The 21,534-nt window shown below is 39.3% G+C and overlaps 1 protein-coding gene across 1 annotated transcript in view; it reads left to right on the top strand.

Annotated features, from left to right (window-relative positions):
* The window catches only part of NTPCR (nucleoside-triphosphatase, cancer-related), a 110,730-nt gene that overhangs the window by 79,015 nt on the left and 10,181 nt on the right, over positions 1-21,534 (top strand). The window contains exon 4 of the mRNA XM_042780640.1: positions 10,708-10,914. Coding sequence (XP_042636574.1) covers positions 10,708-10,914 — 207 coding nt within the window. The remainder of the gene's footprint in view (positions 1-10,707; positions 10,915-21,534) is intronic.

Below are 21,534 nucleotides of genomic sequence, written 5' to 3'. Positions count from 1 at the left end.
AATGCTGAAAGTACCATGGACTGCTAAAAGAACTAACAGATCTGTCCTGGAGGAAGTGCACCCAAAATGCTTCTTGGAAGCGAGAATGGCCAGACTTCGTCTCACCTATTTTGGTCATGTTGTCAGTCGGTACCATTCCTTGGAGAAGGATGTCATGCTTGGTAAGGTGGAGGGTCAACGGAAGAGGGGGAGGCCTTCAACAAGATGGATTGACATGGTCGCTGCAATGATGGGCTCAAGTATAGCAGGGATTGTGGAGCTGGCACAGGATCGGGCAGTGTTTCGTTCTGCTGTGCATGGGGTCGCTATGAGTCCGAAATGACTCAACGGCACCTAACAACCACAACAACATATTCAAGGTTGTATTTAATTCTCGTGGATTTTGTGGTAGTTAAGGTTATGTGTTGACTTGGCTGGGCCTGGTTTTGAGTGGCTGTCCAGCTAGAAGTAGTTACTCCTCATAATGAGACTGGTAATCAACCCCTTGTTGGAATCTACTGGAACAGCTGAGTATCTGCCTTAGGGATGTGATCTGTTTCCAGTATATAAGGAGAAGTTTTGAGAAAGATCTCAGCAGCTTTTGGCACGCTTGAATCCTCCATGTAGCTATGTCTATGTCATCATTCAGCAGCCTGCCATGTTGTCTGCCGATCTTGTGACTGTTACTGGACTTAAATTAGTGACCACCAATCATGATTTTATGATTATTCGATAATTTTGGGACTGTGCCATTGTACTTGTTGTCCTTGTGTTTGTCAGCCTCAGCAGTTGGCAGCTGCCTTAGTTGCCTGTAGCTCCAGTGGGCTGGGAGCAAGAGGCAGAGTTGAAGCCCAAGTTTGAGGGGCTTTCACCCAGCTCCTAGAGGTGGCACTTTGAACTCAGACTTCTAGCTTCCTATACAGTAAGAGAATAAACCCCTTTGTTGATACCACCCATTTGTGGTATCTTCTGTTAGAGTGGTACTAGAGAACCAAAACAGACTTATTTTAATTTTCTCAGCTTCAGTTTGAACTTGCCACCTCTAATCTGGAACATTTTCATAGTCATTCTTGTCTTTTATGACACATTTTCAAATATAATTCTACTTCTTCCTTTATTACTATAGAATGTTCATCTTCTGGTGTTTTCTTATGTTTCCTTATGATTAGATTCAAGTTGTCCCCTGGTTGGAACACTACATAAGTGATTATGTAACCTTCTCAGGGATCTCATCTGCAGGCATATGACGTCCATTTGCCCCTCACTGGTGATATTAATTTTGATCACTTGATCAAGAAATTGATCTACTGCATAATTACTGTCTTTTCCTTTGAAACTAAGAAGTAGTAAATGGGGAGATACTTTAAGGTTGTGTACACATTCTAGTCATCAAAATTTCCCCAGCTAATTCTAATTTTGGAGGATGGGGCAATCTACTTCCGTAGTGATACTGCCTCGGAAACCCAAGGAGGGGTCGCTATGAGTCGGGTCCGACTCGACGGCACATACAACAACAACAACAATTCTAATTTTACCTAAACTTTATTAGATCATTTTGAGATAAAAATAATTTTCTCTTGAGGCTCTAGCTGGCATGCAAAGTTAACTACTGACTTTAGAAATCTTTTTATAACAAGGTAGGCAGTAATTAACAAACATAAAATTACTGTACATCCAAAAGCTGAACTAAAAAAGCCATAATGGTTGATTTTTCCTAATCTAATTTGTACTTTGCTCTGTTCATCTCTAGTTACCTCTGTAATAAGTAAGTCATCATCATCTCACTGTACCAAAAACAATTAACTTTTTCTCCTCTAGGTATTTCCTAATAAGGAAAGAGATACAAGGCATCAAAGATAATAAATTTTTATCAAAAGCTTATACATTGATAAAAATTTTTACTAAGCAAGAAATGTTTTTTAAAAAATAGTTTTTGTAAACACTGTCAGGTGATAAAGGGGAAGGAATTAGTAGACACTGGAGTCCATGGTCACATCTGCTGCTGTGTGCAGAGGGTTGTACTCCTGGGCAGAGACAGAGATCCCTTCACCTCTAGGTTGAATGTTCCCACTAAATTGGATCATAATTGATTCATACCTGGTAAAGTGATATTGGTGATATTGTTCTGAGATCCAAAATATGTAGTTCTCTCTGAGTAATTGGAAGAAATGAAATGATTATTCAAAAAAAAAAAAAAAAAATTAAGGTTCTTATGTCTATGCCTGTGTAAACCCCTAGAAACTAGAGCTTTGTTTCTTATCATTGGAGAGAAAGAAAATGTAGTTTCTTCATGGTTAGATGGACTTCTTTCTTTCTTTTTTTTAACATGATCATTTTCACTCTTTTAGCCCAAAACCAGTTGCTGTTGAGTCAAATCCAACTCATGATGGTCATGTCAGGGTAGAACTGGGCCCCATAGGGTTTTTTTTTTTTTTTTTAGGTGTAATTCTTTTCCCTATTTCATAATGAAAGTGTGCACACTGGATATAGAAAAGTGCTTTGGAATCAGATGATCTTGGGTTTGATTCTTAGCTCTCTTACTTACGAGCTATAGGAATTTGGGTAAAGGCACTTAATCCCTAAGTTTCATGTCCTCATCTGTAAAATAGTTGCTGATGCCTACTGAATACAGAAGCAAACTAGTTTCCCATCGAGTTGATTCCCACTCATGTCCACCCATTATTTGTCAGAGTAGAACTGCTATATCCATGGCTCTGATCTTTTAGAAGTAGATTGCCAACCCTTTGTTCTGAGGCACTTCTGGGTGGGCTTGAACTGCTGTCCTTTCATTTGGGAGTCAAGTCCTTAACTGCACCATCCAGAGACTCATTGGAGTTGCTAAATATAGGGATACTTCTTACTAGTTTTCTTTAGATGTTGAATGATATATGGGCAGACAGTACCTTGAGTAGAAACTCAATTTACCAGTTTGATTTGTGTTTGCCAGGGAACTGTCGAGCAGTTCTATCAGTGTATCATGGAGTCCCATTTGCCCAGTGTCCAGGCTGCTTCCAAGGCCTTGGATCCCTCTGGGCTGTGAGCCAGTATATGCTGTTTCAGTCCTAGGATAGTTTTGGTAGCTTAGAAAATACCCAGGGTGTGGTTCTAATGCAGTTCAGGCAGGTTATTGTATCGCATGATGCTTGTGAGGTCCAGCAAGGCCATTTAGGACATCTAGGAGGACTGCAGCACTAGTTGGCTTGAGGTGTGTGGGGGGGTCAGATGCAAAGTCGCTGGTGGGAGCAGCTTCCACCCCATTGTCTAAGTGGGGAAGGGCTAGGCTCAGAGATGCATTGTACAGTCTAGATGTCTTATCCTATCTTGTCAGCATGTGATTTTATTCCGTGAGGACACGTTATCGACATCCCAGCAGATTGCTAAAGTATTTTGAAGCGCTAAGGCGTTTAATAAAAAACTTAAATGTCTAATAGTAGCCTTGCATATTTAGCTAATAACTTAAGTGGGGTGAGGGAGTTGGAGCTTGTTCAGTGGGGACGGTTGTTACCACCATTTGCCCAGATAACCCATGCCTTTCTAACTCACCAGACTTTAGGGCTGTGTTGGGAACGACTAGAATTCTGCTGCCTAACTTCTGGCAGACATCTTTCTTCCCATAACTTTTGATAATGGCTGTTCCAGGTGGTTGGGTTCAGAAGTCAGTTGGTATGTCTGATACTTTTTTTAAAAAATGTTTTAAAACTGTAATACTGTGATATAATCAGTATTTCTACTGATTATACAAATAATTAGAATGAAGTAAAGACTAGTTATATCCTCTTTCTTGGTTTGATATTTTGGTTATATAAAATTGAATATTTTATGTCTATATTTTCTTTCTATTCTTTGAAGTGCATTTAAAGAGTAAAGAATGGACCAAACATGTTGTACTATTTTCCACTCTCCGGTATAACTAGTACAAAGATTTTTTTGTTGCTCTAAATTGATTTTATCATTCCAGAAAGCAAACTGACAGAATGCAACTAAACTATAAAATTATTCATTGTTTCTCTTACCCCTCAGTGGTCAATTTTAGGACCCTATCCCAAGGAAATTCTTCTTCCTCAGAACAGAGGATCTGAAAATGTACTTTGCACAAAGAAGTTTTTCTCATTCTTTGTGACACTAAAAGCTTATAATGAACTAACATGTAAGCTTAACACAGAGGTGTGGCCAGGAAGGTGTGGTAACACAATGGTCGACAGTGTAGCCATCAAAGAATGACATGAGCCTATGTTACTTGGAGTGAGGGCATGCAGGGGCGGAAAGACAGTGCCCAAATAGTGTGCACAGTGACCATGACAGTGCAGCAAAAAGTCCCTCTACCTCATACCCACCACAGCTCTTCACAATTCCTCTCAGAGCTTGTCCTTACTATTCCCACATCTAAAAATGGGAGAGCTGGGCTGGAGTGTCAAAAGTATTCAAACCTGCATGTCTAATGTGTTACCAATTTGGAAGAGAACTTGAGACCATAGAAATAAAGCTAAGATTGTTCATTGACTCAATTTTTGTTTTACTCTAAAGTTGCTTCCATTTGTGTAGAAGGAAAACAGTTTTGAATATAATGAAAACCAAAGACCAAACCCCCTGCCATCAATTCAGTTATGATTCATAGTGACCCCCATTGGTTTACCTTCAAGGTGGTAAATCTTTATGGAAGTAGATTGCCCCATCTTCCTTCTGAGAAGCAGCTGTTGGGTTTGAACTGCCAAACTTTTGGTTAGCAGTCAAATGCCTTAAGCACTGCACCACCAGAGCTCCTTATGATAGTAGTTCCTATTTTTAGTGCAAGGTGTACCTTGGCCAACACATTCAGCTATTAACCAAATGGTCATCAGTTTGAACTCACCAGCCACTCTGGGGGAGAGAGACTTCCCTAAAAATTTACAACCTTGGTGGTAAAGGGGCAAGGAGGCCACATCTTCTGACCTCCTCTAACCACACAAGAGGAAGACAGAATCACCATCAGTAGCCCAAGGTCTATCCCTGCAAAGCCAGACATGCTGCCTCCTTCCAGCCCTTTCACCAACCTTGACACTAACCACTCCTCCCACAGCACCCACCTCCTCTCTGCTGGGTTCGATAATTCGCTGCATTGGCCACACAGAACTCACAGATTGTGGGGTTTATCAGGGAAGCACCAGGCTACAATTCAAGTTCAGGAACAATACTCAGTCTCTCTCAGCAGTGCGTGTCTCTTGAGGCCTCTCAGTAGCATATCTCTCATGTCCCTCAAGAGCACATTTCTTTCAGCAGCACGTCTTTCTCAGCCAGCAGCCAGACTTTTTGCCTCTAGGAGGGCTCCTTTTGAGCCTGCAAAGTGGCCAAACTAACCGACCATTACATTAGAATTCTTAGTACCTGAGAGAGCGCGAACTTCCCAGAACATTGCTTTGTGCCACTCTCAATAGAAATACCCCAAGTGGATAACTTTAATAATCAAGAGCTCCTCAGTTGCTCATAGCAAATTCCACCATGGAGTTTACAAAGACTTATGTCTAGAAAAGCCATACCAGGTAATTTACTACCTTGGAAATTCTATAGAGTCATTATGAGTCAGAATTGACTTGGTGGCAGTGGGTTTGGTATTTTGAGTATATAAAAAAAAAAAAAAAAAAACTCATTGCAGTTGAGTTGGATCTGACTCATAGTGACCCCTCCTTGGGAAGTATCTCTACGGAAGTAGATTGCCCAGTCTTCCTTCTGAGGAGTGGCTAGTGGGTTTGAACTTCCAGCCTTCTGGTTAGCAGTCAAATGCCTTAGGCACTATGCCAAGACAAGCTGGGCATTTGTAAAGTTATGAATGGCTTGGCATCTGACATAACTCTCAATTGAGTGTGAATAATTTCCATTTTTCATGAAAAATCTGAGTTGTATTTGAGATTGCTTTTGTTCTAGATAGTAAAAAGTCCCTAGTACTAGGCAGCATGAGGATTTTATATAAACTAAGGTTTTAAAATGAGTGTTTTCATTTTGTGGAAAGTAACGTATGCATGTATATCCAGATGTCTTTGCTAAGTATATAGAGTTTAAACAATGTGGGTGAGCACTGTTATTGGTGAAACCTCTAGGGAACTGCAGGAAGGGTGGTGTTTTGAGCCATGTGCTTTACCTTACATATGTATATTAGTGGACATGCCCACATGCATATGACCCCCCACACATAGAAACATTCATGAATACAAGTTGACATGCACACACATTCCTTCAAATTGTTTTTTTTTTGTTGTTGTCATTGTTGTTTCAATTGGCTGCTTTCAACACTGTCATTGTGATGTACCTGATGAATTCTGTTTAGCTCTTAGATGGTAGCCTCTGGAATAACGACATCTATAGTATTAATAGTCTCTTGAGACAGCAAAATGCTCTAAATACTCCTTGGTAAGAGTCATATCAGTTGGAGAGGCTTGCTTCCAGAAACACAGAAACATACTTGTGGGATTGTCTGTTTTTATGCTCACAAACAGGAGGCTGATAGATTTTCTGTTTCTCCCAAATTTGGCAGTCATTTTGAAGACAAACCTGGAATGAATAGTAAATTGTTCCATACACACTCTCCTTCTCTCCCCCACCTCACTGGTGGAAAACAGCCTTAGCTACTCAGCTTTCCTTCTCAATTTTTCAGCATCATTAATTCCATGGAAAATGTAAATATGAATAAAACCGCATCCGTGCCCCTAAGAGGAACAAATGAAGCGGGACAAAGTTTTCAGACAAGTAAACTCATTTTAAAGGTAAAAAAATAAAGTACATCAGAAACTGAAGTTTGGGAGACTGTTGAGATCACTTTTAGGTAATTATAATGGACTCCTTTCTGGTCTTTATCCTAATAAAATGGGTGGGAAAATTTCAAAAAGTACTGTTTTCTGGTGGTGTAGTGCCTAAGGCATTTGACTGCTAACCAGGAGACAGTTGGTTCAAACCCACCAGCCACTCCACGGAAGGAGGATTGGGCAATCTATTTCCATAAAGATACCACCTTGGAAACCAAAAGAGGAGTCTCTATGAATTGGAAACGACACCACAGCAGTGAGTTTGGTTTTTGGTTTGGTACTTAATAGTCTGAAAAAACACTGCTCTACTGTAGTCTTCCAATCCCTGGCCCAGATTAGAGCACACAATTTCATATAAAACCAAAAAATCATACTCACTGCCATGGAGTCGAGTCCAACTCAGAATGACCCCTCCTTGGGTTTCCAAGGTGGTATCACTACGGAAGTAGAATCTCTCATGGGCTTGATAAAATCTTCATCGTTTTATCTGCCACTTACTGGTCACTGGCTACCACAGTATACCTCACTAATCACATTAGTTTTGATATTTGGAATTTGACCAAACTACAGCTTAACTCTGAAGACTGGCAGTTCAAACCCATTAGCCACTCCTCAGAAGGAAGATGGGGCAATCTACTTCGCAGTGATTGTTGTTATGTTGTTGTTATGTGCCGTCGAGTCAGCCCTGACTCATAGCGACCCCTCCTTGGGTTTCCGAGGCAGTATCACTACGGAAGTAGGATTGCCCAACCTTCCTTCCGAGGAGTGGCTGATGGGTTTGAACCACCAGCCATCTGGTGAGCAGTCAAGTGCCTTAGCCACTATGTGCCTCGGAAACCCAAGAAGGGGTTACTATGAGTCAGGTCCGACTCGACGGCACATAACAACAGCAACAACAGCAGCAGAAGCTTAACTCAGGCATACATTTTGGGACTTTATTGATGTCATTATTAAAGGCTATACAGTTTCAAGGAGCTCTGGTGGCCTAGTGCCTAAGGCATTTGACTGGTAACCAGAAGGCTGGTAGTTCAAATCCACCAGGCACTCCTCAGAAGGCAGACTGGGCAATCTACTTCCATAGAGATACCTCCTCGGAATCCATGGCAGTGAGATTTTTTTTTTTTTTTTTTTATACAGCTTTCAAAATAATCATCATGCAAAGATATAAAATATATCTGTCAGTCAGCAATCGTTATATGTTCTATTGTGTCTCTTCTGTGGAAAAATTAAACAAAGTCATAGGAACTTACTCTTAACAATACTTTCTCATGAGAACATTACCCCAGAGCTTAAAAGAACAAACATTTGTTCTTTCCCAAAGTTTCTGAAGGTCAGGAATCCAAGTATGACTTGGCTGGGTGGTTCTTGTGCAGGGTCTCTTCTGAGGCTGCAGTCAAGTTGTTGCCTATAGCATGGTCATCTGAACTGTCAACTGGGAAGGACCCACTCCCAAATTTACTCATGTGGGTGTTGGAGACCTTAGTTCCTCACTATGAGTTTCTTCATAAACCGCTTGAGTGTCTTCACAACATGACATTTCTCTTTCTCCTGCATGAGTGATCTAAGAGAGAGAAAACAAGTCTAAGACAGAAATGGCAGTCTTTTGTAACCTGGTCTCAGAATTGTCATTCTCCCATTTTCTATTGGTGACGTAGACCCTGGTACATTGTAGGTAGGGACCACATAAAGATGTGAATCCCAGGCAACTGTATCGTTAGGACTTTTGGAGGCTGGCTTCTATACCTGTTTGGGTGCAGTTTTTAAGTAAGTGAGTGAATTTGTATAGTCATAAGAAATCCTCACCATTTTTTTTAAACTAAGATACCTTTCCTTCCAGTTTTCATTTCTTTCCACAAACCTTCATAGCCCTGATAATGAAATACATAGGCATCTGCCTGCAGTAGTTACCTCCTGCCCAACAGACAAAGAATATCATAAGACTCCAAATTAAAACTGAAAAAGAAAAACCAGTATTATTAATAAGGGTGTCTGGCTTGGTGTCTCATTTCTTTTAAACTTGACGCATTTGTTCCCCATTTATTTTCTTGGCATGTGTAAGTATAAAATGTGTTTATTATTGGGGCTATTCTCTGGTGGTGTAGTGCCTAAGGCATGTGACTGCTAACCAGAAGGCTGGTGGTTCAAACCCACCAGTCACTCCTTGGAAGGAAGATTGTGCAATCTACTTCTGTAAAGATACCGCCTCAGAAACCCAAGGAGGGGTCGCTATGAGTTGAATTGACTCAATGGCAGTGAGTTTGGTTTTTTGTTTTGTCTAGAGGGGTAAAAATTACCAGAGAAACTCAGTGTCTCAGGGTGTGCATTAAGAACCACCATGAATCCAATTCCTAAAATGTGTATAGTAATCCTGTCTTCACATTCCCACTTCTGGGAATGTGCCAGCTCTCCCCGCAATATTCTCTCTCTCTCTGTGACCATAGGTGTCTGGTACAAGGTCAGAACTCATAAGTTAAAAGGACACCATCCTTCAGACTACCCAAGAGGCAGAAAGCTGCAGGTTTGGGAGCCTGCGGGACACACTCCTTTAAGAGCACACTATCCTTCAGACTACCCAAGAGGCAGATGTCAGAGATAAGTTTGAGGATTGCACAGGACACCTCAACTTTCTGACCTTCTAGTCTCTGGTGGCATAGTGCATAAGGCATTTGACTGCTAACTAGAAGGCTAGCTGTTCAAACCCACCAGCCACTCCTCGGAAGGAAGGTTGGGCAGTCTGTTTCCATAGTGATACCGCTTTGGAAACCCAAGGAGGGGTCACTATGAGTCGGATCTGACTCGACAGCAGTGAGTTTGGTTTTTTTTTTTTTTAATCAGGTTTGGGCTGGTTTCTCACTACCCTTGCAGGATGCCATCTGTAACCTCAGGAGTCCACATGACACCCTTACTTTCTGACCTACTAGCTTCCACTGCCCCTTTGGGTGTGATAATTGATTGGAATGACTCACAGAATTCATGGAGAGTTTGCCATGCTTATGATTACAGATTAATTATAGCCAAAAAGGATACACATAGAGATACATAGGGTGAGGTCTGAGAGCGTTCCCAGTGCAGAGCTTCCAGTGCCCCAAAGGACATGCTACCCTCCTGAGAACAGATATTTTTTGCCAAGCAGAAAGTCCTCTGTGCCTTAGTCTTCTGGGCTTTTATGGACTAGCCTCCTAAGACTAGTTTATATCAGCCTCCCAAGTGAGACTTTTCTGGTATGGCTAGCCCTTCACTTGCCAGCACAAATTCTCAGGTGTGGCCTGGAAGTCCCAGACCAGAGCACCCCAATTATTCCAGTGCTTATTTCTCTGGAACCAAGGACAAAGGCCACATTAGGGTAAAACTAAGAAGCTCTGGTGGTGTTGTGGATAAGATACTTGACTGCTAACTGGAAGGTCAGCAGTTCAGACCTACCAGCTGCTCCATGGAAGGAAGACAGGGAAATCTACTTCCGTAAAGATTTACAGTCTTGGAAATGACTCAATGGCAGTTTTTTGTTTTTGGTTTTTAGGGTAAAACTTGATCTTTTACCCTACATATACATACCAAAAAAAAAAAAAAAAAAACCTGCCATCAAATTGATTCTGACTTATAGTGACCCCCCTTGGTTTTCCAAGGCAATAAATCTTTACAGAAGTAGATTGCCCCATCTTCCTTCTGTGGAGTGGCTGGTGGGTTTGAATGACCATCCTTCTGGTTAGCAGTCAAATGCATTAGGTACTGCACCACCAGAGCTCTCCCATGTGTTATATCTTTAAGGGAGCCTTTCTACATCATTTCGCTAATTAACTGCTCCATGTAGCTATGAGAATGATCTCCTAATTTCCAAAGAAAAGTTGACTTTCCTTGGCATGACTATTGGTTAGTGAGTAATGGGTATGGGAAGAACTACTGGCCCTTTTGGTCACTGTGACTTGGGTGTTTAAATGAATGTCTTTCTTATTTTCAGGCAGGTATCAGTGGCCCAGGGCAGCGTGTCTGTGTTATAGATGAAATTGGGAGAATGGAGCTCTTCAGTCAGACTTTCATACAAGTTGTTCATCAGACACTGTCCACCCCAGGAATCATAGTCCTTGGAACAATACCAATCCCTAAAGGAAAACCACTGGCACTTGTGGAAGAAATAAGAAACAGAAGCGACATCAAGGTGTTTAACGTGAGTTCAGCTAGTCCTCCATATGTGTGAAAATGATAACAGATAACCTAAAATGACAGATTTAACAGATGTATCCTTGGCTTTGAATTTCCAATGTTTTCCCTCTTATGCTGGATATAGGTGAGTCTGACTTTCTAGGAATTTATAGCACGTAAATCAGGTAATACTTCTACTTGATAAAAACTAGTGCCTCTAGGGGAGCTGCCTGCCCTGTCAGCTGCTCTGGCTACATTCTTCTGCCGCTCCCTCCAGACATCATGACCTCTCAGGCAGTCAGAACTATCCAAGCAACTGATAGTCTTGTTCAAAGCTTTTATCTTCCAAGGCAGTACAGATTGGAGTCAAGTTCTAGGTGTCAGATTGCAATACAGAGGCATATATGCATTGTTTCTCAAACCTTTTGCCTTTTAAGCAAACTCACTTCAGCAGAGACAGTGGGTGTGGTTTGAAGCACTGTTTCCAAATACTGAGGGTTAAGACTTACTCCATAGACACTTTCCCTCTGTCCCCAGCCCACCAGTGAAGGACAGCATTAGCTGCTCCAGCTTTCTTTTTCTCAACTTTGCAGCATCACTCATGAGTAGCTCTGTTCTATAGAACTTTCTATGATGAGGGAAATGTGCTCTCTAGTACATTAACCACCAGCTGCATGTGACTATTTAAGTTTAAATTAATTTAAATTAAACTAGAATTCAGTTCTTGAATTACACTAGACACATTTAAGTGCTCAATAGCCACATGTGACTGACTGCTACATTGGGCAGCACAGCTATAGAGCCTTGCTACTCCAAATGAGAGCTGCAGAACAGCAGTATAGCATTAGCTGGGAGCTTTTGAGAAGTGCAAATTTCTGTGTTTTACCAAGCTCTCAGGTGGCTCTTAATGCTTTTGCAGTTTGAGAAAAACTGCTGTAGACCACATGAGAGAGAGCAATAATTTAGGCATATTAAGCACTGGCTTGACTGAGACAGTTATAAAGAACTCTTGTAGCACTCACTGTTGGCACTTTACGTAAGTCCTTGTATTTATTTCCCCATTATCTTTCCATGTCCATCTCAGTTAGATACTGTTTTGCCCTGTTCCACCTTCGTTTGTGCCATCGATAGCCATGCTCTTTGCTGAGCTCTCCTCATACCCCACACCCTCCAATCCCTAGTTTTAAAGCTTACTGACCCTGCAAATTCCAGGTGACTAAGCCAGACAGGCAGGGCCACTCCTATCATGGTATGTAGAAACTGAGCCCTAGCTGCAAAGTACCAGTGAGTATATTACATCATTGGTTAAAATATCAGCATTACTAGGTTTCCCTAGTATGGCATCTATACATTGTCTACAAAGTATGCTGAATTATAGAAAAACTTCAAAACTTAGAAAAAAGTCTTCTAAATTATTCTGTTTGGTGAATAGTGTGGTTAAAAAACTCTGGTGGCATAATGCCTAAGGCATTTGACTACTAACCAGAAGGCTACAAACCCACCAACCAGCCACTCCTTGGAAGGGAGATTAGGCAATCTACTTCCGAAGAGATAACTGCCTCAGAAACCCAAGGAGGGGTCACTATGAGTCAAATAGACTCAATGGCAGTGATTTTATTTTACATTCTGCTAGGACAGCTGGATAACAAAAATGTAAACAAATTAGGCAATTTTAGATATTGAAAAATGATGACAATAAATGACGCAACAAATGAGAACAATGTGATAGGTTTAGAGGCAGGCGTTGTAGGAGTGTTCAGCATTAGCATGGTCAGAGAGGGCCTCTCTAAGGAAGCATCATTTGAGCTGAGATCTGAGAACCATACAAGAGTCACATTCTCCTTGACCTCTTGGTAAAATCTCTGGGGCCTTTGTCTTTAAGGTGTTAGGTTGCCTTTTCTCTCTCTTACTTCTTTTGGCCTCTATGTTAGAGTTTTTGTTTGTGATTCTGGAGTTTCTGTAAAGATAAAGGCAATGAATAGTGAAACAAAATTAATTTTCAAGTCAGATAGCTTCTAAGCTGGAAGACTGGAAAATTGCTAGTGTTAAACCACCAGGGACTGGCTATCTCTGCAAACTAATCCAGAAGTCCTAAGGAAGGGTTGAAGCATGTTGACTGTTATGTCCAGAAATAAGCATTTTATCTTAAGATAATACATTTTCTCTTCTCTGTAGAAGAGTAGAGATTATTCTCAAGGCAAGGTAATCATTGCTTCTAATGATCTGTAAATGAAGTGATTAGTGTTGTGTTAATTACGTAAGATATACCCCATTATTGTCTTTATTGTGTTCCTTTGAGGTTTGTGTGCTGTTTCTGTTTTTATTTTTTAAATGAAGAGCTTATATTGTATCTGAAAATTTAGGGGTTGGATTAGATATGGTCTTGGGTTCTTTTCATTTTTAATACTTTGTAAAATATCTGAATCCACTTTTGAGAGCCTCCTTTGCATCTAAGCACTTAATCTGTAGTACCATACTCATGTGAAGCATTTTCTCCTCCCTCAAGAAAAACAGATCATGAGATAGTTAAGATCTGGGGCAGAGAAGGTAGACTGTGTATGAGAAGAAGGAGTGGAGAGAGATGTCCCAAAGTAATGGTCCCAAAATGGTTCTTGGGTGGTTCTTTGAAGGAGGAGGTGGAGGAAAGAAGGGAGAACATTCTAGGTAATGAAATAAGCAGTGTAAATGTATGCAGAGCAACCATCCTTTGCTACTAGGTGAGCACACATGATATGGAAATGGGACTGAGCTCATGATCTAGGGGAGTGTGCACCACACAAAGTTATTAATATTATTTAGGCTTACTGTTAATAGTGTCAGGCAAACAGACTTTACTTTTCAGAAGAGCATCTGAGCAGACTTCTAGCTATGGACAAGGTGGGGTAGATGCACTTCTTCCTATTCATTTCACTGTTGTTGTTCTTATATGCCACTGAGTTGGCTCCCACTCATAGCAACCCTGTGTATAGCAGAACGAAACACTGTCTGGTCATGCACCATCCTCACAGTCCTTGCTATACCTGAATCCATCACTGTAGCCACTGTGTCAATCCATCTAGTTCAGGGTCTTCCCCTTTTTCACTGACCCTCTACTTTCCCAAACATGATACCTTCTCCAGGGAATGGTCCCTTCTGACAACATGACCAAAGTAGGTGAGGAAAAGCCTGTCCATTCTTGCTTCCAAGGAACATTCTAGCTGCACTTCTTCCAGGACAGATTTGTTAATTTTTCTGGCAATCCATGGTATTTTCAGTATTCTTTGCCAAAACCACAACTCAAAAGCATCAACTCTTCTTTGATCTTCTTTATTCATTGTCCAGCTTTCACATGCATATGAGGCAATTGAAAATAGTATGGCTCTTTGCTCTTCAGCACTTTAAAGAGGTCTTCTCAGCTAAATTCTTTGGGCATGATGTATGAAGCAGAAGACTGTGAAAAGTGCAGAGAAGGGAACAGACTGTCTAAGCACCTCAGGACTCAGGGAATGATATGGCAGATACAATGTAAAATCAGTTTTCATACCAAGAATGAGGAAAATCTCAATGTGAATGAGAAAAGACAATTGATGCCAACACCAGCATGATACAAGTGTTGGAATTGTTTGGCAACCATTTTAAAGTAGCCATCATAAAAATGCTTCATTGACCCATTACAAATATACTTTCAACAAATGAAAAATAGAAAGCTAGCAAATAAATTGAAAATATTAGCTGAACAAACAGGATACAAAGAGGAATCAACTGGAAATTTAGAACTGAAGAATACAATAACTAACAAGTCACAAAACTGAAATAACAAGTCACAGGATGGGCTCATTAGCAGAATGGAGATGACAGAGAAAAGACTCATCAATCAACTTGACAGTAGAAATTACCCAATTTGAACCACAAAGAGTGAAATGAGCAAAAATGAAGAGAGTTTCAGAGATCTGTGGGACTGTAACAAAAGATCTGACATTCATGTCACTGGAGAGTCTCAGGAGGAAGATGGTGGGGCTGAAAGTCGTATTTGAAAAATAAGGGTGGAAATTTCTCATATTTGGCAAGAGTCATAAACTTACATATTCAAGAAGCTGAATGAACATGAAGTAGGCTAAGACCAAAGAAATCCATACTAAGATACATCTGAGTCAAATGTCTGAAAACTAAAAAAAAAAAAGAAAATTTCTTGAAAGCAGCAAGAGAGAAATGATACCTTACTTATGGAAGAAAAACAATTTGAATAACAGTGGATTTCTCTTCAGAAACTATGGAGGTGAGAAGGAAGTGGCATAATGTTTTCAAACGTTGAGTAAGAAGGCCTGCCAACTCATAATTTTATATCCAATAAAAAATATCCTTCAAGAATAAAGAGGGGAAATAAAACATTCAGAGATAAGGAAAACTAAGAGAAGTTGTCACCAGTGGTTCTACTTTAAAAGTGTGGCTAAAATCAAGTTCACTGAATAGAAAAGAAATAAAAAGGAATCTTGGAACATCACCATAGCATGGATAAATACAGTAGACTTTTGTTCTCCAAATTTTCCAAATGATCTTTGACACTTGAAGCAAATATAACATTGTCTGGTGTGTTCTCAAGAAAGGAAGAGGGGAAGGGAAGGGGACAGAAAAAGAAATAAAAGCAAAGAAAAGCACTTGAGAAGGAAAGTAAAAGTCTCACTGAAAAAAACCTTTGAGCTTTCTTACCCTATTCACTGAAGAACTTGGTTGTAGATTGTTTTCAATAACCTATTTAGTAAATGAATAGGTGATTCATAAGGAAAACCTTATGAATAGCACTGAAACATTGTCTGATATAGTGCTGGAAGATGAGCCGCTCAGGTAGGAATGTACTCAACATATGACTAGGGAAAACCTACCTCCTCAAAGTAGAAATGACCTTAATGAGCTGAATGGAGTAAAGCTTTGGAGACCTTCCTTTGCTGATGTGGGATGACTCAAAGTGAGAAGAAATAGTTGCAAACATCTATTAATAATCAGAACATGGTGTGTATGAAGTATGAATCTAGGAAAATTGGAAGTAGTCAAAAATGAAATGAAACACATAAAGCTGGATATCCTAGGCATTAGTGAGCTGAAATGAACTGGTATTGGCCATTTTGAATCACAAGAATTATATGGTCTACTATGCCAAGAATGACACATTGAAGAGGAATGGTGTCATATTCATCCTCAAAAAGAACATTTCAAGATCTATCCTCATGTATAATGCTGTAGAGATAGGATAATATCATATGCTTATCAGGAAGACAAGTTTATACTATTATTACTCAAATTTATGCACCAACCACTAAAGCCAAAGATGAAGAAATTGAAGATTTCTACTAACTTCTGCACTCTAAAATTGATCAAACATACAATAAAAATGCATTGATATTACTGGTGGCTGGAATGAGAAAGTCGGAAACAAAGAAGCAGCATTGATAGTTGGAAAATACAACCTTGGTGATAGAAATGACACCAGAGATCTTATGATAGAATTTTGCAAGAACAGCATCTTATTCATTGCAAATATCATGTTTAAACAACACAAAGCGTGACTGTACACATGGACCTCACCAGATGGAACACACAGGAATCCAGTTGACTACATCTATGGAAAGAGACGAAGGGGAAACTCAATATCATTAGTCAGAACAAGGTCAGGGGTAGACTGTGGAACAGATCATCAATTACTCATATGCAAATCTAAGTTGAAGCTGAAGAAAATTAAAACAACCTTACAAGAGGCAAAATATAACTTTGAGTGTGCCACACCTGAATTTAGAGTCCATGTGAAGAATAGATTTGATGAAGACTAGTGATCAAAGACCCAATGAGTTGTGGAAAGACATCAAGGACAAAACACATGTAGAAAGTAAAACGTCGTTGAAAGGAGAGGAGAGGAAAAAAAAAAAAAAAAAAAGACCAAAATAGATGTAAGAAGAGACTCTGAAACTTGCTTTTGAATGGAGAGTATCTAAAGAAGATAGAAGGAATGATGAGATAAAATAGCTGAATGACAGATTTCAAAGGGCGGCTCAAGGAGGCAGAGTAACTTATAATGAAATGTGCAAAGACCTGAAATTAGAAAACTAAAAGGGAAGAACGTGCTTGCCATTTCTCAAGCTGAAGGAACTGAAGAAAAAATTCAAGCTTTGAGTTACAGTATTGAAGGATTCTATGGGCACCATATTGAACAATACAGGAAGCATCAAAAGAAGATGAACGTAATACAGAGTCACTGTACCAAAAAGAATTGGTTGACATTCAGCCATTTTAGGAAGTAGTATGTGATCAAGAGCTGATGGCACTGAAGGAAGAAGTCTAAGCTGTCCTGAAGGAATTAGTGAAAAACAGGTTTCCAGGAATTAACGGAATACCTACTGTGAGATGTTTCAACAGATGGGTGCAACATTGGAAGCCCTCACTTGTTTACACTAAGATTTGGAAAATAGCTACTTAGCAAACTGACAGGAAGAGATCCCTATTTGGGCCCATTCCAAAGAAAGGTAATCCAACAGACTGCAGAAATTATTGAACAATATCATTAATAGTACACACAAGAAAAAAATGTTGCTGAAAATTTAAAAAGCATAGTAGCAGTACATAGGGAACTTGCAGAGAGATTCATTCTGGCTTCAGAAGTATGAGGGATGTTGTTGCTGATGTCATATGGATTTTGGCTGAAAGCAAAGAATATCAGAAAGGTGTTTCTTGTATATTATTGACTGTGAAAAGACATTCGATTGTGTGAATCGTAACAAATTATGGATAACATTGCTAAGAATGGGAGTTTCAGAACATTTACTTGTGCTTATGAGTAATCTGTGCATAGACTAAGAAGTAGTTTGGACAGAACAAGGGGATACTATATGCTTTAAAATCAGGAAAGTTGTGCATTAAGGTTGTATCCTTTCACCTTACTTATTCAATCTGTATGCTGAGCAGATAATCCAAGAAGCTGGACTATATGAAGAAGAACGTGGTGGTAGGATCAGAGGAATACTCATTACTAACCTGAAATATGCAGATGACACAACCTTGCTTGCTGAAAATGAAGATGACTTGAAGCACTTAACTAATGAAGATCAAAGACTACAGCTTACAGTATGGATTATACCTCAACATAAAACTAAAATCCTCACAAATTGTGAAGGTTATCTTTTTACTTGTATCCTCAATCAATGCCCATGGAAGCAACAGTGAAGAAATTAAACATATCACACTGGACAAATCTTCTATAAAAGACCTCTTTAAAGTGTTAAAGAGCAAAGATGTCACTTTGAAGACTAAGGTGCCCCTAACCCAAGCCATGTTATTTTCAATCACCTCATATGCATGTGAAAGCCGGACAATGACTAAGGAAGTCTGAACAAGAATGTTGCATTTAATTTGTGGTTTGGGCAAAGAATATTGAAAATACCATGGATTGCCAGAAGAATGAACAAATATGTCTTGGAAGAAATATGGTAGGAATGCTCCTTAGAGGCAAAAATGGTCAGAGACTTCGTCTCTTGTACTTGGTCATGTTATCAATAGGGACCAGTTCTTGGAAAAGGACATACTGCTTGGTAAGGTAGAGGGTCAGCGAAAAAAGGGAAGACCCTCAACAAGATAGATTGGACACAGTTGCTGCAAAGATGCACTCAGGTATAGCAATGATTATGAGGATACACAGGACTGAGCAGTGTTTCACCATGGGGTACATAGGGTTGCTATGAGTCAGAACCAACTCGATGGCAACTAACAGAACCAACAGCAACAACATTCAGTAAATATTGAGCATCTGCTATGTGTTGGGCTCTCTTCTGTCTACTGGTGGCTCAGAAATGAATAAAACAGTACTTGCTCTTCTGGAGTCGAAGGAGATAGATTACATTAAAGATACACATACATGTGCAGTAGTAAGATGGTGGTAAGATGTTGTGGAGAGAGTAGAGAAGAGTAAGGTGAATGGGGAATGCTAGTCATTGGTCTGGTGTGTAAATGGCTATGCATACAGTGTGATCAGGAAAGACCTCTCTGATCAAGTGTCATTTGAACAGAAACCTGAGGGAGTATAAGCTTAATGGATATGTAGAAGAGTAACTTACTGTTTCTTTAGGAATTTGCTTGTTTTTTAGAACCCTTAAGAGGATATTCATATTATACCCCACTGAATTTTATAAGTACACTTGTAAACGGATTTATTTTGCATGCTTTAAAAAGATCAAAAAGTCGCTCATTGTTAATCAACAGTGTTATGAGCGACTTTTTGATCTTTTTGAAGCATGCAGCCTATTGTTAAGGCTGGTGTTTAGACCATGGGATGTGCATATTATTGGGAGCAGCGTGTATAGCTATTGTGATCTCCCAGGCTGTGTGCATGCTACCTTGCTCATTTCTAACTTGCTTAGTATAATCGATGATTGTATGCTCTACTCAGTCTGTTTTTCCTTGTTTTTAAGAATCTTTAAAAGAAATCTGAATTGGTGATATCACAAGTTTGCTTTCCTTTCTTGTCCTAAGTATTTTGAGACATGGTGCTTCACTGACCTGCTTTGGCAGTGACGCATCACCAAGTCCTGCTTATATTTTTACTCTAAAGAGTTTTTTCTGGACCTACAGATGATGGCTTTAGTAAGTTAGAAACTTCTGTCATAGTATAGGTTCGATTATTGACAGTGGTCTTTTTGAGGGTTATGTTGCTTTTTCAGAAATTTGGTCAATTTTTTTTTCTCCTCTCTTCTAGGGGTTACTTCTCTAAAAGTATAACTAATGAAAATTATTTTTGTTCTTAATTTACTTCAATATTTGGCCATTTGAGGCTAATTATCAAAAATGATTTAATTATTACACTGATACTGTAGAGGCATGACGCAGAGTGACTTTGTGGATCAGGAACACTGGAAAGGGATGCACTTTCTTCATATTTTTCTTATTAACACCAAGAAACAAATATTTTTATCCTCACTTTTCACTTTTTACAAAAAAAAAAAAAAAAAATGAGATTGGTCATCTTAGTGGCATTTAGAAAGCCTATTTCATTTGATTTTCTTCAAATTGCTTCCTGGATTCAAATATTTGGAAAACATCTGCTGAGGGGACATAAGAGACATCTGGAGTCCAGGGTGGGTTTATATAGAATATCAAGAGAGCTACCATTTATTGAGCACTTTGTACTAAGTGCTATTCTCAGCAGTATAAACACACACACAAACGCATTAATGCATCTAGGCTTCACAATTACCTTGTGAAATATAGACTCTCCATTTTATAGATGAGAAAATTGAGGCTTAGAGAGCCTATACAACTTGTTCAAGTTCATTTAGTTAGTAGATGGCAGAGCTGGGATTCTAACTTTGGTCTGGTTTTCTCCAAAGCCTGAGATTTAACATAAACCTGTTGTCTTGTGGCTTTCAATAAAAGCCACATTTCTGATGATTTTGCCAGAAGATTTCAGTTTCTTAGAAATCATTTGTTTTTTCTACCTTATAAAAATGATAATATAACTAAAACATTTTAACATTCTGAATTCAGAGCCATTTATATATAATAAAGCCCTTCTTATTCTTTTAGTTTTCATTTATGGATCTTAGGATCACAAAAACAGTGGGAACCAAATCCCAACTTCCCTCTGATTTGAAAATTTTGGACCTCTTACTCTTTTTACCAATCAGGTCATAAACTAATAAACCAGGAATTCAGTGTTCTTCTCTGGGTCCATGCCTCCTATGCTGTAGATACAGAACCAGTGTTGGGAGCACATCTGCCAGCCTCTGGAACAAAGTGAATAAGCAGAATTTTTTGTAGAAATTTACAAACTAATCCTAAAATTCATGTGAAAATGCAGTGGACCCACACAAAACAGTCCTGAGTGAGGAAAGTAGTGTTGGAGGACTCATACTTCCTGATTTCAAATTTGCTATAAAGCTACAGTAATCAAGACAATGTGGTACTGGCATAAAGATAGACATATAGATCAATAGAATTGAAAATTTAGAAAAATAACCTTAAGTTATGATCAGTTGATTTTCAACAAAGGTGCCAGGATAATTTAATGAAGAAAGAGTAGTCCTAGAACAACTGGCTGTCTACATACAAAATAATGGAATTAGGCCCTGCCTCACACCATATACAAATATTAACTCAAGATAGATTTTAGACCTAAATGTAAGAACTAAAATTATAAAACTCTTAGAAGAAAACAGAGTAAATCTTCATGACTTGGGTTAACCAGAGCCTTCTCTGATGCAACATGTAAAGCACCAACAACAAAAGAAAAAATTAATTGGACTTCACAAAAATTAATACATTTTGTGCTTCAGAGGATATCATCAAGAAAATTTAAAAACATGGAGAAAATACTTGAAAATCTTATATCTGACAGTGGACTCATATCTAGAATATATAAAGAATTCTTTTTAAAGACAAATAATGCAATTAAGAAATGGGAAAATGGTCTGAATAGACATTTCTCCAAAGAAGATAAACAAATGGCCAAAAAGCACGTGAGAAGAAATTGAACATCATTTGTCATTAAAGTAACGCAAATCAAAAGCACCATGAGATATCACTTAACACCCACTGTTGTTGTTGTTGTTAAGTGCCGTCGAGTCGTTTCCGACTCATAGCGACCCCATGCACAGCAGAACGAAACACTGCCCGATCCCGCACCAGCCCC

This window comes from Orycteropus afer, unplaced genomic scaffold (genome assembly GCF_000298275.1).
Source record: "Orycteropus afer afer isolate SDZICR_OR568_19922 unplaced genomic scaffold, OryAfe1.0 scaffold00050, whole genome shotgun sequence".
In the NCBI taxonomy this organism is placed as follows: Eukaryota; Metazoa; Chordata; class Mammalia; order Tubulidentata; family Orycteropodidae; genus Orycteropus; species Orycteropus afer.
The sequence above is the reverse complement of the archived record's forward strand: the minus strand, read 5'-3'. Positions and strand labels throughout refer to the sequence as shown.